Genomic DNA, 17,079 nt, shown 5'->3' on the forward strand with positions numbered 1-17,079 from the left:
TATTTTCTTCCCACAATCTACTCAAATGTGTTCTAACTTTCAATGTGGGCTCTCTAGTTTGGAGTATCCCCCTTTTTTATTTGAACTAGTTAAAAGGAAAGAGAAAAATAAATCAAACAACTCACATGGAGTTAAGGAAAAAAGTCTCCCAAGAAAATCAGCAACGAACCTTTTAAGCTGCGAATGCAAGTAAGTAGATAATTTAGTTGTTTCTTCAAGTTTCTGTAGTAGCTCTTTTCTTCGCTCTTCCAATTTTAATCTAGAAAAAAAAAAAAAAACAAACACAGAGTTTTTCAAGTGACTATGATAAAGCAGGAGAACAGAAGGAAAGGTTAAAAAAATTACTATTCTAGGGGCCGGGTAGGTGGCGCTGGAGGTAAGGTGTCTGCCTTGCAAGCGCTAGCCGAGGAAGGACCGAGGTTCGATCCCCCGGCGTCCCATATGGTTCCCCCAAGCCAGGGGCGATTTTTGAGCACACAGCCAGGAGTAACCCTTGAGCGTCAAACGGGTGTGGCCCAAAAAAAATTACTATTCTATAAGCATTATGTGTATGTGGAGCATAGGACCAGAAGGAGATGACTTACAAAGACCCCTTCTTTCGAGTCAAGGGATGGGGAGAGGTCCATGCCCAACACCAACACTATAGAGAGTTTTAGAATTTAGAAGTTCTGGTTTCTAGGATGGGAAGGCAATTCAATGACCTGGTCATTGTGCTTACAGGGTCCTGGGCTGGATCCCTGGTTCTGCAGGGACTCATGAGAGTGGCTAGGGGTGGCCCTGGGGGCCCCCCAGCACTTTTGTGGAAGATCAGAGGGAGAGGGAGGGCGGGATGTGGGATAAAAAAAGGAAGAGGGAAAGGAAAAAGAAAGGAGGGAAGAAAGGTAGGAGGGAGGAAGAAAGAAGGGAGGAACAGATGGAGGAGGGAGGAATAAAAGAACATAGGAAGGAAGGGAGGAAGGAGGGAAGAGTGAGGAAGAGAGGAAGTAGGGAGAGAGAAGGAAAGAAAAGGAGGAAGAAAAAAAGTGAGGGAGGGAGCAAGGAAGGATAAAAGAAGGGAGGGAGGAAGGAAGCAGAGAAGAGGGAAGGAGAGAAGGGAGGAGGGAAGAAAGAAAGGAGGAAGGATGGAGGAAGGCGGAAGGGAGGGTGATAGGAAGAAAGGACGAGAGAGGAACCGGCTGCTTTCATGGTTAATTTGTTCAGTTTCTTGGGTCCCCCAGTCCTCATCTGTGAACTGTCCATGACAAGCCCATCTGCTCAGGCCATCTGAGGGATACTCAGACTAATAAGGTGGGAGACTCCACAGCCAGCCAGGATAATCTCACTTGTCCCGGCAAGGTGGGGAGATCAAATGAAGTTGCTTTTCCTTGGAATAAACAGTCATTTCCCTAAATTCCAGCCTCTGTGAAATGCTGGGGGCGGGGGTGGGTGAAGCAGCAAAAAAGCGAGTGACATTTTATTTCCAGGGCTCTGGTCTTCCCCGGTCACCAACAATATGTTCAAAGGAAAAAGTGACTCTGGTGTGTCTCATATTTCAAAGGCTGATAAACGTAAATTCAGAGGAATCTCAAAGATACATCCTGAAAAGGAGGCTAGTCCTTATTCTTTAATTTCTTAAATATAAACAAATCTCAATAAGAAAATAATACAAAAATATGAATTAATATAGAAACTAGGAAGTACATCAAGTCTGAGGAAGCCCAAAATCTACTTAACAGTTTTGCATAAAATGAAAGGTACTTTTTTTGAGCCATACCCTGTGATGCTCAGGGGTTGTTCCTGGCTCTGATTAGAAATCACTGCTGGCAGGCTCAAGAGATCATATGGTGTGGGGCTGGAGAGATAGCATGGAGGTAAAGTGTTTGCCTTGCGTGCAGAAGGTCGCTGGTTCTAAGCCCAGCATCCCATATGGTCACCCAAGCCTGCCAGGAGTGATTTCTTTTTTTTTTTTTTTTTTTGGCTTTTGGGCCACACCCGGCGATGCTCAGGGGTTACTCCTGGCTGTCTGCTCAGAAATAGCTCCTGGCAGGCACGGGGGGACCATATGGGACACCGGGATTTGAACCAACCACCTTTGGTCCTGGATTGGCTGCTTGCAAGGCAAACACCACTGTACTATCTCTCCGGGCCCTCCAGGAGTGATTTCTGAGCGTAGAGCCAGGAGTAACCCCTGAGTACTGCCGGGTGTGACCCAAAAACCAAAAACCAAAAACCAAAAACCAAAAAAAAAGACACCATATTGGGGGGGGGAGGTGGCTGGAGAGATAGCACAGCAGTAGGGCATTTGCCTTGCAGCTGATCCAGGAAGGACTGTGGTTCGAATCTTGGCATCCCATATGGTCCCCCAAACCTGCCAGGAGCAGCTTTTGAGCACAGAGCCAGGAGGAACCCCTGAGCACTACCAGGTGTGACCCTCCCCCCCAAAAAAGAGACCATATAGAGGCTGGGGATCAAATCTAGATTGGCTGTGTGAAAGGCAAATGTCCTAGCCGCTGAGCTGTCGCTCCAGCCTCAGGAAGAAACACTTTTTGGTTTGCTTTTGGTTTTGTGGCCACATGCAGTGATACTCAGGGATTACTTAGGCTCTACACTCAGGAATCACTCCTGGTGGTGCTCTAGGGATCATATGGGATGTTAGGGATTGAACCTGGGATAACCATGTGCCTTACCCAATGTACTCATGTACTCTCTTGTTGTGTCTGTTTCACACAAAAAAAAACCACTTGTGAAAGGACTACCAAAACTGTTTCATAGATGGAGACATTCCGTGTTCTTTTGTTTACTTGTTTTGTTTTTTGGGCCATACCCAGTGGTGCTCAGGGCTTGCTCCTGGCTCTGAGCTATGGGATCACTGCTGGCGAGGCTCAGGGGTATTGAAATCAAAGTCATCTAATTTCCATTTCCACACATTTGGCAGAAGGGTTTCCTGCCCCAAACCAAATACACGTGGGGATCCTATAACCCATTCTGCAAACAGAGAAAACACCTGTCTTCTTGGTGTGAAATGCAGCAGGGTTTGCAACCCTGCAAGTTGCAAGCATCAAAAGTTTCGGGTTTCTGAAAGCAACCCCCGACTACCTCTGTCATTCGTGGGCAGTTTACAGCTCTGCTATCATCTACTGAAATAGACTGTGTTGCTGGTTCTATTCATTTGGGGGTGATGATGGTGGGTGGAGAAGGGACCACACGGGGTGCAGTGCTCAAGAGTGGGCCCTGGCGGTACTGAGAGCCCAAATGCAGTGCCAGGGATGGAACCAGACATGGCAGCATGCAAGGTGCTAGCACTCACATGCCCCATCTCTGCAGCCCTGCATTGGATGCTAAACCCACACACCTCCTTCGCTCAACGACCCCATCCATCTGGGCTAGTCCTTGGCCTGGCCAGCTAAACATGGAAGTTCCTGTAGGAAGTTCCTGCACCCCAGGCCCTGCTCAGGGACAGACAAAAGCCACTCACCGCTCCGCCAAGGCTCGGCTCGGGACACCCCTGGCTGCCAGCAGCTCCTGCTCCAGCCGCTGCCGCTCGGCCTCCAGCTGGTCCAGCTCATCCTGAGAGCGAGTCTGCGGGGTGACAAACTGCAGCTCCTTCAGCAGCTCCTCCTTCTCGTGAATCAGCATCAGCTTCTCCTTCTCAATGTCCAGCGCACCCGGCCAGGCCTCGCTGTCCAGCTTTGATAGCTCGATCTTCAGGTTGGCCATGCTGCAGGGAGATGGAGTGTGGGCATATGCGCAGGACTCGCACCACCCTGTCCCCAGCAGTGTGTACAAGCAGAACCCACTGGATGGGACTGGGATGACTATGTGCAGAATGAGAACCCACTGAGCAGGATAAGGGGAGCTACATGCATGCGTAGAACCCACTGGACAGGTCGGGGGCAACTATGTACATTCGTAGAAGCCATTGGACAGGACAGGGGGAACTATGTGCATGCGCATAATGCCCAGCCCGGCAAGCCCTGACCATGGACTTCCAGGGATGCTCGCATGGTGCAGGATGCAGAACTTGCAACTTTGTTCTTCATACTGTTTCGTTGCTCACTTTTCCTTCCCTCTGCAAGGGGCCTCTTTCTGCCTGTGTTAGGACCTGTGCTGCTCTGAGGACCCTCCTGCGCTCTTCTGGGCCTTGGGTTCCCGGTGCCCACATGCTTGCTATTCACAGTTCACCTTGACCTTGACCTTGACCAAGCCTGGGCCATGGGATTCTTCTTCCCAATTGGCCCCACAGTATAGCCAAGTAAGGGAATGGGGCCGAGGCAGCTTCCATGCAAGTAGTTCCCCATTGTAATGCCATGAAATGCTGCATTTTAGTTCAACATACATGTGCTGGAGCAATAGTATAGCACGGAGGACGTTTGTCTTGCATGAGGTTGGCCCAGTATCTCATAGAGTCCTTCAAGCCCCACAGGAGTAAAGAGCCCTAAAGAGCTCCTAAAGACCAGGAGTGAGCCCTAAGCACTACTGGGTAAGGTTCCAAAATTAAACCAGACAAACGCACCATAATCCCAACAACACAAATATCCTAGTGCCACCTTTGCTGTGCACTCTGCCAGCCTCAACCAAAAGTCATAAACTGTCTCAACCCCCTGGAAAATTAATCATCAAAATGCTAAATAAGCATGAGATTATGAGCATCATTAAACACACACAACAGAGGCTGGAGGACAAGAGAGTTTCAGAGATGTAAACTGCTTTTTCTTCAGAATGGAGACAGGAAAAGCAGCAACAAACACTCAGGCCAGAGGCCAGCTCACCTCCCAATATCTGAGAGAACCCCAAAATGATCAGAGGACACAAGGCAGCGAAATGGAGGAAAATTCAAGGTCTATGTTTGGGTGCAAGTGAATTGACCAAATGAACAGAGCAAGGAAAGAAGGGAGCAGCCCCCAAGCACAGCCAGGCCTGGCCTCAAAACCAAAACTTTCTTTTTATTATTTTGTTTTTTGCCAAAAAAAAAAAAAAAAAAAAAAAAATCATCCTTTAGGTGCCGATGAGGTGGTGCTAGAGGTAAGGTGTCTGCCTTGCAAGCACTAGCCAAGAAGGACCCCGGTTCAATACCCCAGCGTCCTATATGGTCCCCCCAAGCCAGGGGCAATTTCTAAGCGCTTAGCCAGGAGTAACCCCTGAGCATCAAAAGGGTGTGGCCCAAAAAACAAAAAAAAAAAAACAACAAAACAAACAACAAAAAAAAAACACACACATCATTATTTTGTTTTTTGGGCCCTATCCAGCAGCCCTCAGGACCATATGGGATGCCAGGGATTGAACCTGGGTTGGTCACATGCAAGATAAACACTCTATTCATTGTGTTATTGCTCCAGCCCCAAAACTAAACTTTTTCCAAAATATATAAAATAATAAAGAAGATACACAAGACTCCTAGAACCCCTAAAAAAGGAATGCTTTTCAGGGACCCGAGCAAAGCTCCCACTTGGGCAGGTCTTAAGCCATGGGCCTGGCTCTCCGACAGGTGGGCTAAGTGTCAACAATTCTCCCATAGAAAGTCAGACATGGGGGCCGGAGAGATAGCATGGAGGTAAGGCGTTTGCCTTTCATGCAGGAGGTCATCGGTTCGAATCCCGGCGCCCCATATGGTCCCCTGTGCCTGCCAGGAGCAATTTCTGAGCCTGGAGCCAGGAATAACCCCTGAGCACTGCCAGGTGTGACCCAAAAACCAAAAAAAAAAAAAAAAAAGAAAGTCAGACATGGACCCTGCTTCAGGATCCCAGTGGAACCTGGGGAGTGCTTCCTGCTGTCCGCCTGCCCCACCACTGGCAATAGGGCCACGGTGTGACCCTTTTAGGGAAGGCCAGGTACTAGCCTCAGGCACATAGAAGCTGCTCTGTTGTCAAAATGTCCCAAAGTCACGCTGATCACGAGGAATGTCTGCTTGACCCAGGAAGATGAACAAGGCATGAAAATCAGCCCTGCAAAATGTCTTCCAGACACGGAGACTTGCCGAAGCTCACAGGGTCAAACATTAGTCGACCAAGGTTTAGGGTTACTTCAGTACATTTGAGACCCCAAGCAACAATACCAACAAGAAGCTAGTGCAGATGCCAGTTTTATAGTTAGGCAGATCAAAGAATTACTTGGCAAAAGCCAGATGAGTCCTAAAGGACTTTGATAGATTTTTTTCCATTACCCCTTCCTGACCATGGTCACCTTTCTTCATCCATCTGGTAATGTCTCTTGTGAGAGGGCTCCAGTACGAAGGTGGGCTCTCAGGTGAGTATGTGGACTCCCTGATCCATTCCTTTAAGGGGAATCAAGTAGAGCTCCCCCGAAAATCTTTCCCAAGAACCCACCCATAGCATCTTTCAGTTCTTGAAAAGAAGCAAACGAAATCCCATGTATCAGCATGATTCACTTCCTTAAAGCAAGCCAGTTTTCTTTCAGGATGGAAACTCCTTAGATACACAGTTTAAGGGCTGGTGAAACCTGTCTGATGTCTTAACCCAAGCAGCATCATCAAGGTAAATAAAGCTAGTGGAGGGCCATGATCTTACACCGAACATAGAAACCAATTGCAATGGGTGCAAGAGCTTCAATCATAAAAGCCCAAAAAGAAAACTTGGGACGAGGAAAGTGTGTGTGTGTGTGTGTGTGTGTGTGTGTGTGTGTGTGTGTGTGTGTGTGTGTGTGAATGACAATGATATACACTACACTTCTGGTATGAAAGCTAGGTAGTTCTTGATTCTGACACCAAACCTCCAAAAGAAACCAGTGGGGCTACAGCAAACAGAGCAAATTCTGCATAGCAAAAGGCCAACAACCAAGCAGAAAAACCATCCACAACATACAAATAATAATAAAAAAAAAAACATCCACAAAATGAAAGGACATCCTATTAAACAGGAGAAAATGCTTGTAAATTCTGTAGCAAAATCCCATTAAAAACTGGGGAAAAAATAATGAAAAGGTGGGGGGCTGGAGTGATAGTACAGTGAGTAAGGCCTTGCATGTGGCAAACTGAAAGATACCTGTAAAAGTCAAAGGAAGAATCTTCTGGGTAGCACCTGGACCTCAAAACTACCATTAGAACAGGCATATACAAGTATGTGGTAGAGAAGGAGCCCAATGGCTGCTGAATCCCAACAGACTGAGCCACAGGCAAGTCCACTGCTGTTTGGTTCATCTGGTCTTGGAATTAGCAAGAGCTGCAGGGAATCGTGTGCACAGACAGACAGCCTGGGACAAACAGCCTGTTCTCACCTTCGGGGTCTGACCCACCAAGAGACGGTAAGGGCCAGGGGCGAGGTGGGTGGAGACACCACAAGGGAGGGGGTGGGGAGGCACAAAGCAAGGAAATGATTCTTGACACCGTAACTGGTGTGTAGACATTGTTATATAACAGTATGATTCTAGATAGTGCCACTTACTGGGGGCTGGGCATGAACCTGGGCTTCTGTTTTGAGGTGAGAGACATAATTGAAACAACAGCGGAGCTCGTTTAAGGGCTGGGGACTGGGGACTAGAAGGATATCAAAGGTCCTGGTGTGTGTGTGTGTGTGTGTGTGTGTGTGTGATAGAGAGAGAGAGACAATGTGAGAAAGAAAGAGATACACATACATAGAAAGGGAGAGACACACAATGTGAGTGTATGTGTGTGTATTAGACAGACAGAAATATAGAAAAAATTAGGTGTATTTTAGGGAGAGAATGTGTTGTGTGTATGTGAGACACAGAGAGAGATACACACACATAGAAAGGGAAAGACAGAGTTTGAGTGTATATGTGTGGGTATTAGACAAACAGAAATAGAGAAAAAATCTGTATATCAGAAAGAGAGACACAGAGAGAATGTATGAATAAGAAAGTATGTGTGTGTGTGTGCGTGTGTGTGTGAGAGAGAGAGAGAGAGAGAGAGAGAGAGAGAGAGAGAGAGAGAGAGAGAGAGAGAGAGAGAGAGAGAGAGAGAGAGAGAGAATGTGAGGTGGGGACACTGACATTCCACACTGTGGCCAGAAGGTGTCAGTAGAAGCACAGTGATGAACTCAGGAACCCATCAGCAGCAGCTCCTGGGCCCCCATCTAGAAAGCAAGCTCCCCTGTCATCTTACCTCCTCTTGGCTTCCTCATACTGGAGGCTCAGTCGGACCTTTTCGGCTAAATTTGATCTACTTCTCATTCCAATCTGATGGGGGAAAAAGAGAGAAACGTGGGGGCAAAAGTCAATTCCCTCTGTAAGGAAGACAGCAGGTGTCACAGAAAAACTGAAGATGCCACTGAGATGGGGAACTAGCTTTCAAGGCCCTTAAGGCTTCAGTGGGGCAAAGTCTTTCATTCGAACTTGGCTGTCCCCAAAAAGTTCTTTCAAGTCATTTGCTCCAGCACATTAAATTCAAGATGGAAAAAAAAAATCAAAGTGAAAAGCAGGTCAATGTTTCTGGGCACCCCGAGTTTATGAAGGGTGCAAGATCCATGAACTGGAACTAATTTCCTCCCTTCCGTGAGCCAAAATTTTCCATCGCTCATCTTTCAGTTATATAAAATAAAAGCAACATAACTTGGAAAATTAATTGTTTAAACAGGTAAGGCCGCCCGGATCTCCTTTCGAGCGACTTTTTATTGTGTCTTAGTTAAAAACTCGTAAGAGAAAAATAATGAAATGGGAACTAGAAAGAGAGTGGTATAAAAGGGTTAATTAATAAACATCCGAGCCACCAAAAAGGTATATTTTCAAGTGCCAGGTAATAAGCCACAAACGCAATATTTTAAATGAGTCAATCTGGGGTATTTTAATACCTTTTTGTGTACTCATAAGTGTTTGAGTTTTTGTTGTTGGTTTTTGGGCCACATCAAGTGATGCTCAGAGTGTTACTCTTGACTCTACACTCAGAAACCACTCATGGCAGGCTTGGGGAACCCTATGGAATGCCTGGGACCAAACTCAGGACAATCAAATGCAAGGCAAGTACCCTCCTGCTGTGTTATTGCTCTGGACCCCGAAAGTGTTGTGAGTTTTTAAAGGGTTATTTTATTTTATTTTTTATGGTTTTTGGGTCACACCCGGCAGTGCTCAGGGGTTACTCCTGGCTCCATGCTCAGAAATTGCTCCTGGCAGGCATGGGGGACCATATGGGACGCCGGGATTCAAACCGATGACCTCCTGCACGAAAGGCAAACGCCTTACCTCCATGCTTTCTCTCTGGCCCCTAAAGGGTTATTTTTTTTAATGCTTCTCATTAGCTTTCCTGTTTGTTTGAAAGGAACTACATTTCCAAGAGGAAAAACTTAAATTCTTAAGTGTCTCTCACTAGCAATAGTGTCTCTAAATACAAGAGGAGGACATTTGGGCCAAGTTATTCCTTTTTATTTATTTATTATTTGGCTTTTGGGCCACACCTGGTGGCACTGAGGAGTTACTCCTGGCTCTGTGCTCAGAAATCACTCCTCGCAGGCTCAGGGAACCATATGGGAATGCTGGGGATTGAACCTGGGTCCATCCTGGGTCAGCCGCAATGCAAGGCAAACACCCTACTGCTGTGCTATCACTCCAGCCCTATGTTATTCCTTTTTAAAAGGTTGTCAGGGGATGGGGCTGGAGTGATAGTTCAGCAGTTAAGGTATCTGCCTTGCAAGCAGTCGACCCGGGTTTAATTCCCGACATCCCCTATGACCTAACTGATTTGTAAGTGCAAAGTTAGGAATAATCCCTGAGCATCACAGATGTAGCTCAAAAACAAACAAACAAACAAACAAACAGAAAAGGTTTTTGGAGGTAAGATCATTGTATTCAGGAAATAGAAGAGTGGGGGAATAAAGTAAAAGGAATCACACTGGCCAAATTGGAAGTTAGGCTAGGAAGTTCTAAAAGGAGGAACACCAAGACTAAGTTAGTTTGAAGAACAGAATCTCATGTATGTGGCTCCCAGATAAAACAGATGTGGTGACATCAGAAGACTCACCTAAGGGTCATCTCACAAAGCTCATAGCAGACAGCGGAATTTGGGGCAGCACCACTCAAACGCCCACACAAAAGGAAGTGAGGCCCACCCAGGATAGCTGCACAGCCAACTTACGTCTCCAGAAATGCATGTCTGTGATCCAGCATCGAGGGTCTGCCTGGACAAGGATAGGTGGGAGTTCACGGGGCTCGACCGCAAGTCTGGCTCCGACTGGCCGATGCTCTGGTCTGAATGGAACCGTTCCTGCAGCTTCGCAAGGCTCTGTTGGGGGAGCACATAGATCTTCAGGAAGTTCCACTTTTGGAGAGCACCTCTCGACTCTTATCAGGCAAAACAAGGTGCAAAGAACTCAACTTGAGAGACAGCAATGGCTGCACTTCCTTGTGCATTTCAGGGAGTAATTGATTCAATCACATGGTTTGTGTGGAACAAAACCGAAATACAACCAAGTAAAGTTCTGTAGATGTCTCAGGTGTGTGAGACCCTCATCTCATTGATTTAAACTAAGTTACTTTGCTGTGTACCAGTTTCCTTGCCTGAAGCTGAGGATGATCACTAGCCCTGCTAGAGAGGTGGAGATAAATAGGTTGTTTTTCTTTCTGCAAGCCAGCTACAGAGTCAGGACATAGGGGCATTTGCTCTTAGATATATTCCCTCCCCACCTCGTTTTTGAGGCATACCTGGTGGCGCTCAGGGGTTACTCCTGGCTCTGCGCTCAGAAATCACTCCTGGCAGGCACAGGGAACCTTATGAAATGCTGGGATTTGAACTACAGTACCATCCGTCCTGGATCAGCTGCATGCAAGGTAAATGCCCTAACACTGTGCTATCTCTCTGGCCCACCTCTCTTTTTTATTATTTTTTTAATTGTTGCTGAGTTTTATGTATCTTGGAGATTAACCCATCACCTGAATATTGTGTGCAAATAATTTTCTCCAATTTAGCGGGTGTGGGGGGGCTCTTTCTTGTATCTTGGTCTGAATTTCTTTTACCTTGTACAAAAAAAAATTTTTTTTTTAATTTTAAGATCACACCCGGTGACGCTCAGGGGTTACTCCTGGCTATGCACTCAGAAATTGCTCCTGGCTTGGGGAACCATATGGGATGCAGGGGGATCGAACCACGGTCTGTCCTAGGTTAGTGCATACAAGGCAGATGCCTTACCACTTGCGCCACCACTCTGGCTCATAAAAAAACTTTTATTTGATGTAGTCATATTTATTATTTGTATTTTGTTATCTTTACAAATCAAAACAAACCATTGAACATATCCCTGGGTTTATATCCTAAAGAGCTCCACCTACATTTTCCTCAATGAATTTTGATCTAGTCTACTTTGCATTGATTTGTGTGTGGTGTGGGATAGATCTAATTTTATGTTTTTATATGTGACTAATTTTCTCACCACTTGTTGAAAAAGCTTTCCTTATTCTACTGCATTTTTTGCATTCAGTTTCGCATTATTTTGCATTCAGTTCCTCCTTTCAAATTATTTCAAAACTCGAGGCCGGCATGGTGGCACTAGAGGTAAGGTGTCTGTCTGCCTTGCCAGCCCTAGCCTAGGACGGACCGCGGTTCGATCCCCCAAGCCAGGAGCGACTTCTGAGTGCATAGCCAGGAGTAATCCCTGAGCATTACCGGGTGTGGCCCAAAAACCAAAAACCAAAAAAAAAAAAAAAAAAAATTCAAAACTCTACTCACCTCCTAGCAAAAAAAATCACACAAGTTCAAGGAGGTGACATAGATTCTGGGGCCAGAGTGATAGCACAGTGTGGGGGAGGACATTGGCCTTGCCTGCAGCCAACCTAGGTTCAATCCCTGGCATTACATAGGGCCCCACAAATCTGCCAGGAGTGATTTCTGAGCACAGAGTCAGAAATAACCCTAAGCATCACTAGGCATGACCCCAAAACAAGCAAAAAATAAATGACCAAGATCTGAAAAAGTGCCATGAAGAAGGTAACTGGTCTTAGATGTCTAGGGCTTGATTAGAAACGCAAGAGGCCACATGGGCAATTAAGGTGCATGCTGGTTGGATCCTCTGTGGTTCATGGTCCCCATCCCTCCCAGCAAGGTGAGTGACATCCTGGAGGTCCCCAGCTCTGCGGGTCTGAGTGCATCAGGTCCTCAGGCCTTTGTGGTAAACACCTTCTCAGAAGGCCGAGTATTGCCAGGAGGGACCTTTGTTCCATCTGGAAGATGTCCCCCTACAAAACCAAAACAATGCAAAAGACAAAAAAGAAACAAAAAACAAAAAACCTCCAATAGCTGGCTCTAATATCCTTATAGGGTCACCCCTGGGGTTTTGGGGTCACCCCCCCCACACACACAGAGCCTGTTAAATTCATCTCTCAGGCTCTGTGGGTTTCAAAAACACAGACCGAATCCTTGCTCAGCTAAAATCTCCAAACCCCTGGTACAGAAAGCAAGTTCCGGGCTGGTGGTAACTATGGTATAGAGGAAAAAGGCAGTCAGAGGTGACCCTGAAACCGGAAAGAAAAACAAGCCGAGATAACCATAGCTCATCCTGAGCTGCTATTTTAAACCCCTTAGTGTTGGCGACTAGTTGGTCCCTTTTATGTTTTGTTTTTGGGTCATACTGGGTGATGCTCATGGGTTCCTATGGGATGCCAGGGATCGAATCCGGGTCAGCTGCTTGCAATGCAAAATGCTGTCCCTTCCTCCCTGTTGTGCTATCACTCCTGCCCCAATTGGATGGTTCTTTTGTGAGGCTGCATTGAGACCAGCCTATATATATCTGGTCTACTCCGGAGACCAACACAGCCACAGAGCTACGAGGGGAGAGTCTCTTAGCTGCCCCCATATTGCATCAACTCAGCCCCACCTGTGATCTAGAGTACTAAGAATCACTGGAGTGGGGGGACCATCTCTTTTCCAACCATCACACTCGCCCCAGGAGGGTCTGTCCCCTCCTGCAAATAAACAACACCCCCTTGAAGGGTCCAGGGCTCAGAGAATAAACAAGGTCTAGGTAGCCTGGTGCAGCTGGACTCCAGCTGGAGTGCTCCCGAGTTTCAAGATGCCAATCCCTGCTCCATGCTCCAGTCCATCTCCAAGACCACCTAGCCGGCAGGTCCCCACACAGCCTCATCTCCTTCCAGACTCTTCCAGGATCCAGTGTTGGGGGAGGAGGCCCACCACACACTCTGCACCCCGCCCAGGGAGTCTCTGGCCCCCACAAAATGGAGGCAGCTGCTACTAACCTGCATCAGGTCTTGCTTTTCTTTCTCCCCCGAGCTGATGGCCTTCCGGATGGACTTGAGCTCTGTGAGAATGGCCTTCGCCTCACTGAGCTCATAGCCGCTCTGACCCCCAGACATTTTTTTGTCGATTCTGTTCAAATGGGGGGATAAAAACAACACAGAGGTGAGATGACAGCATATTGGTAACAAGGATAGTAGGAAGGCACTGGGGAGGTGCTTGGCTGGCCAATACTTATGGTTCTTAAACCTCTTTCTGGCCATTTCTTGCACTTGTGCACCTCTCACCTGTTTCACTTTTTGTTTATTTGTTTTGTGTTTGTGTTTGGGTCATTGCTCAGGTGTTACTCCTGGTAGGCTCGGGGGACTCCAGCTGGACACTCGGGGAACACTGATGCTGGGAATCAAACCTTTCAGCCACGTGCAAGTAAGCTCCCTCTTCACTGTGCTTTTACTCTGGCCCTTCACCTGATCCACTTCTAATCTGTTCAAGTTTCCTTCTTTGTTATGTTTTGTTTATTAGTGGGAGCTCTGACCTGGTAGTGCTTAGGGGTTATTCCTGGCTCCGTACTGAGGGTCCCTCCTGCTGGTGCTTGGGGAACCCCGGGGTGCCAGGGTTCAAACTCAGGCATCCTCTGCTTTGCCCCAGCTCACTGAGCTCAGGCCTCACACGTGCCCACTCTGACCCCCATTCTAAGAAGGAAATGATTTCCTCTGGCCGGAAGCTGCAGAGACCCAGTTCAGGGAAGCCCCTACAGAAATAGAGGGCCTCTGACTACCACGGGGTGGAGGGAGTTGTTCCATGGGCCAGGTCCTTAAAATTCTGAAGGGGCACAGGGAGATGGCACTGAGGGTCACAGTACAGGCTGTGTGCAAGGCCTCGGGTTTCAGCCTGAGCACTGCAGAGCCTCCCAAGGGCATTTGTGGATCACCTCGAACAAATCTGAAAAGTATTTCATACCTTGACTTTTTTGTTTGTGTTTTTTGGCCACACCACGCTGTGCTCAGGAATCAATCCTGAAGGTGCTCGGGGACCCAATGGGATGCTGGGGATCGAACCTGGGCCAGCCTGAATGTTGCTGAGTGTGAGTCAAACAGCACACAAACAAATAGTCCCCTCCTGAGGCTGCAGAGAGAGTTCTAGGGACTGCAGCAAAGGTTTTGCATGCAAAAGCCCTGGGTTGAGTCCCCAGCACTTCATGATTTTTTTGAGTATGCTGAGTGACCCTGAGCACAAAGTCACAAAGCCCCTGAGCACCACCAGATGAGGATCTTCCTCCCCACTCCCACCCCAATTTGTTCCTCCCTTTCCTAGTAGAATGTTCTTTGGGAAATCTATTCCTGAGTTACATCCACGAAGCAGAAAGTAGTACAAAGGTTCTGCATTTGAATAAAAAAACCTCATTTGGGGTGGGGGGGCCCACACCCAGTGAAGCTCAGGGGTTACTTCTAGCTTTGTGCTCAGAAATCGCTCCTGGCTCGAGAGACCATATGGGACACTGGAAATCGAACGCAGGTCTGTCCTGGGTCAGGCACGTGCAAGGCAAATACCCTACCGCTGTGCTAGATAGCTCCGGCCCCCAAACAGCCTAGTTTTATCTTCAGTCGAGACCAGTAAGAAAAGGTCCATCCCTGCCTGTAGACGGCAGAACCCAGCGGCACATCTTCCTGCCGGGGTTCGAGGGATTAGAATCACTGCAGGAGCAAATCTCAACGTCTGCAACAAATGACTATTGTCTCCCTGTGGAATGTTATTGACAGATTCTGAAACATGCCTCAGATTCCTAGAAAAAGGGCTTGCAAGCAAGCGGCTTGGAAACAATACAGCATTGTTCCCTCCCGCAACCCAAACAGCAAGTTGGCCTAAACTTTCACTCTGCTCAGATTCCTAGAAAAAGGGCTTGCAAGCAAGCGGCTTGGAAACAATACAGCATTGTTCCCTCCCGCAACCCAAACAGCAAGTTGGCCTAAACTTTCATCCCGCGGTGACGGGAATGACACTTTCTCGTGCCTCAATCCCAGGACCCACGCGGGCATATCTGGATGCTCTTCAAAATCCGCCCTCACTACACAGCCCCCCATCCTACGGTCCTCCAGCATCGAGTAACAGCAGTGTCATTGTAGATCAGTGGCCTGCAGGAGGTCACAGGGGATAGGTCCCATCTGGAGAGAAGCCTGTGCTTAGGTATGTTTTCAGAGCTGCTCAAAGAATCCAGGCATGGGGTCAGGTCTGAGGGTTGTGGGGAGACCCCCCAAAACGTCCAAGGTCATGATTCCACAGGGTGGAATGGTCATGTGTGTGTCCAAGCATGGCTTCTTAACTCTCCACCTGCACCAGCCTACATGCACAGGCAAGTGGAAGACATCACAAGGACATCACACCTTGACTGGTAATGAGCCACCAAAAAACGTGAAACAGATGTGTGGTCTTTGTTTTGTTTTGTTTTGGGGCCACACCTGGCAGTGCTCAAGGATTGCTTCTGCTCCTGGTGAGTTCGGGGGAATCATATGGGATGCAACGCAGAGCTGATCAAACCTGAACCTTGGCTCTAATTCTCAGAGCTCTGGGCCTTGTTGACAGGCCAGATGGCAGGAGCCAGGAAGTGAGGATCTAGTTTTCTAGATGCAGTGCTCAGGGGTTATTTCTGGCTCTGCGCTCAGGAATTACTCCTGGCGGGATTGGGGGACTCTATGGGATGCCGGAGATTGAGCCTAGATCAGCTGTGTGCAAGGCAAATGCCCTCCCCGCTGTGCTATCGCTCAGGCGCCAAACAGTTTAAATAAAAATGCTAGAGCCAGGGCCACAGAGATGGCTCTGTAGGCTGGTGATACCAGAGGCCCAAATGTGATTTCTAGCACTGCAGGGTCCCCCAAACACCACTAGGAGTAGCCCTTGAGCACCACTGAGACTAGATTCCCAAACCAGAATGTGAGAAACGAAGCTGAGAGCTCTCTAGCTTGCTCCCCAGTTTTATGTGCTGACTGATGGCTCGAATAAGGGGGACTTCAATGGGAGTGGAGTGGGGCAAGATTTGTGCTCTGTGCTGCTGTGAGATATCTTGGGTTGGGGGTACACTTCTAGTTTCTGGCGAGGGGCCCTTGAGCTGGGACACGCTACTTACTGCTGCAATGTCTCGAAGCCTTGCTCTTTATACAGCAGTTCTTGTTTCATCTGGCAGAGTTCCCGTTTCAGCTTTTTCACCTGGCAGGAGACAGTAATGTCAACAGGAATGTTTGTCAATAATTGGCAGCTCTGCTTTTAAAAGATAACCTGGGAGTCAACTATTAAACTATTAAATGGGAGAGCAGGGCTGCGGGTTAACCATTGGCGGTGCTGCGTTCCCTGAGGAACAAGAAAGGCGGTGGGTGAGGAAGGCGGTTCTTTTAGGTTGAGAACTGCAGTAGCCGACTCTGCAGACTAACATCTGTCCTTGGCGTCTTACTTGGCAACATGTTTCTCGAAACCACTACCTGGCATTACTGTCCCCTCTTCCTAACGATGGGCCAATTGGGGGAGAATCTGGGTTTGATTCTGGCCAAGGTGGCTCGTAGAATTAAAGCTGGATCCTAGCTCTAGGCAGAGCATATGCCTAGCATGGTGGGACCCTGAGTGTGACCCTTCATGTACTTTGCTCCAAACAGCAATGTGGGGTGACCCGATTGAGGGCTTTTTTGTTGGTATTTATTTATTTATTTTTGGTCATATCTGGTGGTACTCAGGAATCACTCCTGGTGGACTTGGGGAATCCTAAGGGATGTTGGGGATTGAATCCGGGTCAACGGTGTGCAAGGCAAACACCCTCCCAGCTGTGCTATCATGCTGGTCCCCAATATTGAGGGCTTCTGAGCACTTCTAGAGGTTGACTCCTGCAGAAAATAAAAAGTTGGGGTATGTAGGAGCCGGAGAGATAACATGGAGGTAGGGCATTTGCCTTGCATGCAAAAGGATGGTGG

The 17,079-nt window shown here is 47.8% G+C and overlaps 1 protein-coding gene across 1 annotated transcript in view; it reads right to left on the minus strand.

The window, feature by feature from the left end:
• The window catches only part of WWC2 (WW and C2 domain containing 2), a 120,421-nt gene that overhangs the window by 17,647 nt on the left and 85,695 nt on the right, over positions 1 to 17,079 (minus strand). Inside the window, exons 5-10 of the mRNA XM_049771416.1 lie at positions 16,248 to 16,327; positions 13,129 to 13,258; positions 10,019 to 10,165; positions 8,057 to 8,130; positions 3,455 to 3,697; positions 170 to 259 (exon numbers count right to left, since the gene is read on the minus strand). Of these exons, the coding sequence (XP_049627373.1) occupies positions 170 to 259; positions 3,455 to 3,697; positions 8,057 to 8,130; positions 10,019 to 10,165; positions 13,129 to 13,258; positions 16,248 to 16,327 (764 nt within the window). The remainder of the gene's footprint in view (positions 1 to 169; positions 260 to 3,454; positions 3,698 to 8,056; positions 8,131 to 10,018; positions 10,166 to 13,128; positions 13,259 to 16,247; positions 16,328 to 17,079) is intronic.

Source organism: Suncus etruscus, chromosome 4 (assembly GCF_024139225.1).
Source record: "Suncus etruscus isolate mSunEtr1 chromosome 4, mSunEtr1.pri.cur, whole genome shotgun sequence".
Lineage (NCBI taxonomy): Eukaryota > Metazoa > Chordata > Mammalia > Eulipotyphla > Soricidae > Suncus > Suncus etruscus.